The sequence below is a fragment of the Cynara cardunculus genome, unplaced genomic scaffold (genome assembly GCF_001531365.2).
Source record: "Cynara cardunculus var. scolymus isolate 2C unplaced genomic scaffold, CcrdV1 Un_Scaffold_169, whole genome shotgun sequence".
Lineage (NCBI taxonomy): Eukaryota > Viridiplantae > Streptophyta > Magnoliopsida > Asterales > Asteraceae > Cynara > Cynara cardunculus.
This window is the reverse complement of record NW_020200565.1, coordinates 404,860-412,823: the sequence shown is the minus strand read 5'-3', so window position 1 is coordinate 412,823 and position 7,964 is coordinate 404,860. Positions and strand designations below refer to the sequence as shown.

At 37.9% G+C, this 7,964-nt stretch overlaps 1 protein-coding gene across 2 annotated transcripts; it reads left to right on the top strand.

Annotated features, from left to right (window-relative positions):
• Positions 1–288: 288 nt before the first annotated feature.
• On the top strand, positions 289–7,759 carry LOC112501453. Of its 2 annotated transcripts, none has more exons than XM_025105089.1 (3): positions 289–355; positions 3,010–6,086; positions 7,375–7,759. In XM_025105089.1, exons 2-3 carry the CDS (start codon positions 3,176–3,178, stop codon positions 7,389–7,391), a joined length of 2,928 nt encoding a protein of 975 aa, XP_024960857.1. In that variant the 5' UTR covers positions 289–355; positions 3,010–3,175; the 3' UTR covers positions 7,392–7,759. The 2 variants fall into 2 exon arrangements, with proteins under 2 accessions (XP_024960857.1, XP_024960858.1); XM_025105090.1 differs by lacking the exon at positions 289–355 and adding an exon at positions 360–895.
• The last annotated feature ends 205 nt before the right edge of the window (positions 7,760–7,964 follow it).

The following is a 7,964-nucleotide window of genomic DNA, read 5'->3' as shown; positions in this document are numbered from 1 at the left end:
GTTTGTTTGACAGGGCCTAATTGGGTTTTGGCCCAAAGTTCATGGGCTTGTTTGACCTTTGAGACAAGTACATAATTTCTTTGTTTTAGGTTTTTAGTCTTGGATCATTCTAGAATTTATTATTTTTAGATACAGATTTTACTATTGTCAAAGAAAGGTACAACTATATAATGCATATTTTACAACCACAAATGATTCCAATTTCTAAAACTATACATGGTTGGATCATAAAGTCAGAAAATTTGGGGGAGGAAACGAAAATATTTCAGAGCCAAACCAAAAACCCTCAAATTTTCATTACTTCCCTTCCCGCTACTCCGCTCTCTCCCCCCAATATTTTGTCGCCCTCCCTTCTGTAAGTGTTCTACTCTATATGAAACCACCTTTTTTTTTAATGGATTTGTTTGAAGGTTACTTTTACGTACATGTTTATCACATAAATCTGATTTCAGCCTTTTTCCCTCCCTCTTTTGGTAATATTTGCGCAATTTCCTTTTTAAAATGTGGGGGTTTTCATTTACATTCATATACGTTTTTGATTTTGATACTTTTTTTGGTTGGTGCTTAAAATTGGGGTTATGTATCTGACTTAGTATTACTTCTAAGCTTTGGATTATGCTGGAGGATATTATTTTTATTCGTTTGTATTTATTTTTGCTAAGATTACAGGGATGATCATTCAAACTGGGTTTAGATGTTCATGTTTTCGATAGGGTTGACTTAATAACTTATGTTTGATGGCTGAGTCGTTATGTTGTTTTAACTAATGAGATTATTGCGTCTTAATGGATTTATGTTCTGCAACTTGCAACATGTGATGTGGAAATTTGTTTTTGTGAGCACGATATTACTGTGACTATATTCATTTATTGTCCGTGTTGGCTTCAGATATTTGGTAAGCTAAATGAATAAATTCGCCTGGAACTTATCCTATCTTGTTGCATTAATCATAATTTTAATTGATTCTAATCTGTATCTGGGATTCTATCTGTTAGAATATGTGGAACCCATTACTCTTCAAAAGAACCCTTGTGGAGATAATGGAGGTTTCAACATATATCGAGAAAAATGGTCCAATCTAGCCTATGTAGGACTCCAGCACGTCTTCTCTAATGGAGGCTGGATGGGCACAAATTGAGGCAGAGTGTTAACTGTTAAGAGGGGGATAGACATGCATGGATTGTCCTAGAGTCTCGGGAAGGGGGCTAGATGAGCATTTATTGTCCCTTAGTGTTGGGTCTCCCTAGAGTGGTAGACCTTGAATGTTGAGCCAGAGTGGTAGACCTTCTAATACCATGTGAGAATATATGGAACCCTATTAGATTACTCTCCAATAGAGTTCTTAAGGAGAGAAGGGAGGTTCCAACATAGAGTGAGGAGAAATTGTCAAAATCTAGGTAATGTGGGACTCCAACACTATCCTTTGTTGCTTTGATTAATCCATCTATCTCTCATATAGATGAGGAAAATCCTACACAGGTCAGTTGCTGATAGTAATATTTTTACGGATCTCTAATCTCTGATTTCCATGAATGTTTGTTATATTGCTTATGTATGCACCCATTATCAGAACTGTCAATGTTCTAATATTTATACTTCGTGAGGGATCAGTAATTATTCATAAAGTCTTTTGCTCGAATAATAGTGATATATGTCACTATGGCCCAACTTCTTCATAGGGTCATGCAAACTTCCCCTTTCACTTGGTCCAGGCAAACTAAAGGGTTTTCAACAAGCGGGCATGAGTTTTAAGGAGTTAATAGGACCTGCTGGAATTCAAACACGAGACCTAATGCTTCATGAGGCACAAAGTCTTGGTGAATTACTGCTAGGCCAACCCCTTGGTATTTGTATTCATAAACTTACATGGAACCTGTTGTAAAATTCATCAACTCATATTAAAACATAGCTTATAGTTTTTAAATATGTCTTTAGGTGCACTAGTCTCAGTCATATGCCTCTGTTTTAGTCATGTAGAAAGAAAATTTCTAACTTGTGTAAAATTGAGAGTTGATTGCAGTAAAGAAATTGTGGAACATGGGTGGGTTCATGGCCCTCCCCATCCTTGCTAAGCTACTATGTTTTTGGTCTTTAACATATATGTTTATTCTTTATTGCCTCTTAGCTATGCCTACTAGCTGTCTACAAAGCCCTATTTAGTTTTTCCCTCCTCAACAGATGCCCAATGTATGCTATTCCTCTTTTGATGATTAGTAGATCAAGAAATATGCATCTATAGATACGTGTCTATATGCTCAAGTGTAACCCCATTGATGGATAAATCACTTGCCCTCTTCTTTTCCCGTGAACATTTCCTTGGAGAATGGAAGATATCTTACCTTTTACTATAACTCGGTATGTTGTGGGGTACTTCCTTTTACAGGCTAATGACTTTTTGGAAATTATAAGAAGGTATAGATACACTATAATCTGTTGGCCAATACGTTTAACTCTGTTTCTCAGATGCTATCAGGTGTGGAGATAGGGGATTCCCTGCTTTGCTCGGTAACGGGGGTGTATTTTCATACCCAAAGCAGGGTTGGGGATGGCACTGCCCGCTCCTAATCTGACCCGATGAAATTTATTATTTTTATTTAATATATGTATATATGTTTGTGTGTTTATATAAATGAATATATGTATTTATGTATATATGTATATATGTTTACATTTATTATTAAATGACACATATATTTTATTTTCAATATTGGTAATTAATGTAGTGAGTAGTGACGATTTATTATAATTTTTAATTTTAAAAAGCAATGTTGTTATTGTTTTCTATTAAACGGGTACCCAACGGGGTCCCTGAACTGGCCGGGGATTAGCCGGGGATGGGGGCTTAAAAAGGGATTGGGATCGGGGACGGGGGATGCATTATCTGTCAATACTCACCTGCTTTCCATCCCTAGTCAGGTGGGATTTTCTAGTATCATTCTTCAGTCAGAAACTTGTTTATAGGTTGGAATGGATGCTAACCCTGGATTATTCTCTTTTTTTGTGTTTTAGATTGAAAGTTAAAGTGAATTGTCTTGGAGGAGGGAAAGCAGAAGATTTTATTTTCTTTGTTAAACTTGTAATGAGCAGTTGCAGATGAAAACCATAGGGTTTTCCCTTTCAGACATTCTTATAAATGGAGGTTTCTGAGTAGTTTATATTTTGAATCATTGTGGTAATGGAGTGTAACAAAGATGAAGCCATCAGGGCCAAGGAAATTGCAGAGAGTAAGATGATGAACAATGATTTTGAAGGGGCTCGGAAAATTGCTCTCAAGGCCAGAAGGCTCTTTCCAGAACTAGAAAACATTTCCCAGCTGCTAACAGTTTGTGATGTTCATTGTTCAGCTCAAAAAAAGATGTATGATGCTGAAATGGACCTTTATGGAATTCTTCAAGTCGAAAGCTTAGCTGATGAGGTTACCATCAGGAAGCAATACCGAAAACTTGCGCTTGTACTTCATCCTGACAAGAACAAATTTCCTGGTGCTGAAGCTGCTTTTAAACTCGTTGGTCAAGCAAATATGGTACTCTCTGATAAAGGGAAAAGGTATTTACATGACGTTAAATGTAGACAGCCTGCAATACCTTCTATATCCAAGCAACAAACTTATCAAAATTCTCATATTGGGGCTCAGAGGAAGTACCATAATGTTTCTAGTTCTCAGTTCGCTGGTGTAAACCATCACCAACAGTCACACTCGGATTCAAATGGCCGACCATCATTCTGCACGTATTGTTCTTCGTGTAAGAATAAGTATGAGTATTATAGAGATATGGTAAACAAACGTCTGCGGTGTCCACAATGCTCAAAGTTATTTACTGCTTATGATATGAGTGCCCATTGGTCAGCCACAAAGCCCGGCTCTGGTAACGCTGGTACGCAAAATGTGAACCCAGATGGTCGACCTGCCTCTTTTCAACAGGAAAATCCCAAGTTTGATGCACAAAAGCCTGGACAGACCTTTTCTAATTTTGCATATCAACCTTGCTCAAGTACAGGAGTCCAGTTCACTCGATCTACAACTACCAAAGATGCCAAAAATGACAGTGGTTTGAGGACTAAAATGGAAGGAAATGATAATATAAACACAGAATCGGTTGCAAATGCTAAAAAGAAGCCGAGGGAAGCAAGAATCTCTAAAGACACAAACAGGAACAAAAATGGTTCTGATGTAGAAAATGCATCTAAAGGAACTGGTGGCAATCCTAGTGCTGTACCTGATTCAAATGGCAGAAGATCTCGCAAAAGGGTGCAGGTTTCTGATAGTGAAAAGGCAGGTGATGATTTCAGTCCCCGAAAAAGATCTAGGCTGAGGAAGTTATCTAGTGATGTTGAAGATAAACAAAAGGAACAAGTCCCGAAGGATATAAATGTACCAAAACCAAGTGCTGATGCTGAAGGAAGCATGCCAAAAGATAAGACGGAAGATGTTATGCCGAATGGTGATTCTAAATCTAATTTGGACTCCGAAGGAATCTCGGAACCAATTGTCATTCACTGTCGGGATCTAGAGTTTGGCAATTTTGACAAGGATAAAGAGAGCTTTGCAGTTGATCAAATCTGGGCTTGTTATGATTCAGTTGATGGCATGCCAAGATTCTATGCCCAGATCAGGAAAGTTTATTCAGCTGGGGGGTTCAGGCTACGGATTACTTGGTTGGAAGCTGATCCTGAGAACCATCTAGAAGTGATTTGGGCAAATGAAGGCTTACCTGTTGCTTGCGGTAAATTTGTGCGTGGGGATACGGAGGAAACACGAGACCATCTCATGTTTTCTCATCAGATAGCATATGAGAAAGGCGATGGAAGGTATACTTATGTCATTTATCCTAAAAAGGGTGAAGTTTGGGCTCTTTTCAGGGACTGGGATATTAACTGGAGCTCTGACCCCAAAAAGCATATGAAATATCAATTCGAGATTGTTGAGGTTCTTTCTGAGTTCGACAACGATAATGGTGTTCTCGTTGCTTACATGGTAAAAGTGGAAGGTTTTGTGAGTTTGTTTCAGAAAACAAGCCGGGCACGGCTTGCTGAACATCGGATTCCTTCCAGTGAACTCTTTAGATTTTCTCACTGTATACCGTCAGTAAAATTGACTGGCACAGAAAGAGAAGATGTCCCCGTTGGATCTTGTGAGCTTGATACTGCTTCTCTACCAGATGATCTTGACAACTATTATATTTCTAACAAGACCAAGGTGAATTCTGAAACTAAAGCTTCTTGCCCTCAATCACCTGAAGCAAAAGTGAAACCTACATCTGCTGGCACTCCAAAGAAGTCTGTAAATCCTCGAGAATGTAGTGAGTTGGATAGAGAGATGCTTAATCCTCGTAGATCGCCTAGAGGGGTAAAGGGAGGAGATAAGAACCATGATCAAGTGATCATTCACGAACGTAATGTGGATCAGTCGAATAAAATCCCAATCCCTCAACTTTCTTCAGATTCACTTGGAAAAGAACCAAAGTTAGTTATTCATGATTTCAATGTGGAAAAGCAGGATTGGAAGTTTCAGGAGGGTCAGATATGGGCTCTTTGCAGAAGCAACGATAGACATCCTGGACGCTATGCACAAATTAAAAAGATCGAGTCCTCCCCCCTTAGGTTGCATGTTGACCTACTTGAATCATGCACCCAATTTAACGCCAATGGGCCAGATGCCTGTGGCTTATTTAAAGCTTCTATTGGTAGAAGAGAAGTATTTTCGCAGGATGCGTTTTTGTATCTTGTTAAAGCCGAATTAAATGGTAAGAACAGATTTAACATATATCCGAAGGAAAAAGAGATCTGGGTTTTATACGATAAGCCGGATTTCAAGTGCACCTCTGATTTTGATGCTGGTGAATGCAACATTGTGGAAGTTGTTGAGAATAATGGACATATCATAAAAGTTTTGCCTCTCTCACGTGTGCCTGGTTACAAGTCGGTTTTTAGGGGTCTTGAGATGCAAAACTCCAAGGCCACGGTTCTGGAGATACAACAAGACGAGTTTAGCAGATTCTCTTCTCGGGTTCCAGCTTTTCTTTTAACGGAGGAGCAAGATGGTCGCTTGAAAGGCTCTTGGGAGCTTGATCTTGCACAAGTTCCAGGTAATTGACTATCCATATATATATATATATATGCATATACATATAGACGAAGGATCGTGTGAGATAGGAGTTAGGTGAGAAGTGTAAGAAGGGATTTGGGCCTTTGATCACTTTTAATCTCAAACCAGTTCATGAATTGCGCTTTAGAAGGGAATTGATCCGGTGTATCTCATTATATATTGATCTAGTGTTTCTCTTCGATTAGGATTGATCCAAGGGTGGAGATTCCTTCACCATAATTTTCATTCTCACAATCTCACTAGAACCCAACCCTATATATATATATATATATATATATATATATATATATTATCCACATGTATACTTACATATATACACACATTATGTATATGTATAGGATCCAAATCTATCCTCAAACATGCCAGCTCTTCAAAAAGCTTTGGGGAACTTTTGGTCACACCGATATTATGAACCACTTTTATGGATCTTTTTTCTTATTTAGGGGCTGTTTACTAAAGGCTAATCAGTTACCAGGTCATTTAGTTATTGGGGTGAGCATGACAAAGACCAAGAATCTTACCCGGTAAATGAGGTTTGGTGACTCTTAACTGGTTATCATTTACTTGGTAAGAGACGCTTACGAACAATCTTACTATGCCATTTTGATGGCTTAGGACCTTACCATGTAAGGTAAATGAAGGTGGTGACTCTTATCTGGTGAACGCTTACCTAGTTAGCATTGGTAAACATCCCCTTGGTAAAAAGATTGTTTTTGTGGAAAATTTCTGGCGGTTTTTACAGAATCAATCTCTACCTTTTGGGGTAGCGAAATAGTCTCGCTTCATCAAACCCTCCCTAAACCCTACCTTTGTGTGAGATTTATTAGGTTTGTTTTGTTTTTGGGCAAAATACATCAAAATGCAATGAAGTTTGCTTTAGTTTCTATTTAGTGTACAATTATTTTTTCTCGGTCAATGTAACAAAGTTTCAAAGTTTTCTATTCAACGGAACTTGGTTTCAAAATTTTCTATATTTACTCATTTTGACTGGTAACTTACCGGTCTTGTAACATTTAATGACATGGATATCAAGTTTATCTTTTACTTCGCTGTAGCTTTCTTATACATTTCCTAAACCTGGTATCTATGTTATCAGATGTTACAAGACCAGGACGGTCAAAATAGATAGAAAATCGGAAAATTTTAAACTGTTACATCGGTTGAGGAAAAAAAAAGAATTATTCGTTACAATAAATAAGAACTAAACCGGAGTTTGTTGCATTGGTTTGGATTATTGTGAACTGACAAAAAGCATGTTGGACATCCAGGTCTGTTCCCAAGCTAAGCAAAACATGTTGCTTTTGAAGAGATGAAAAAAGAAGTGAAGATGTGCAAAAGTTTTGGTTCTAGATATAAATTTCTGTCTTGTATCTTTAAATGCTCATTGGCAGATAATGTGAATGTGAGTATGTACTTGCAACCTTGGTAAATTGGAACATCTCTTGGATCAAACTTAATACTTGGCTTTGCTGATTAGAAAGGGATGAAACGAGAGGTCGATAAGCTTACGAGTAATGTGAACTCGGCCAATGTGGTTTACAACACGTCCTAGGTCGTGGGACAAAAAGTTGTCTTGTTCTGTACTGATTGATGCTACAAAATGCTGCTTTACCTTAAATGGGTTTTTAATTAAATTCATGACTTTCTGTTCTATTAAAGAGAGAATGACTTTGTGCTCATGAGAAGGTTCATGGATTTAAAATCTCATTTAAGGTTATATAACCTAAAACTCCTTGTAGCAGAGGCAACTGGTCAATGTGACCAAGGTTGTGTAAATGTCGTGTCCCCAAGGGTGGGTCAATGCAACCCTTCTGGACATGTTATAAATTACATGTTATTTGATTGTTTTTGCATTTTT

What these genes read in the sequence shown, in the direction of transcription:
- LOC112501453 (XM_025105089.1), top strand. Translation starts at nt 3,176, where the DNA reads ATGGAGTGTAACAAAGATGAAGCCATCAGGGCCAAGGAAATTGCAGAG.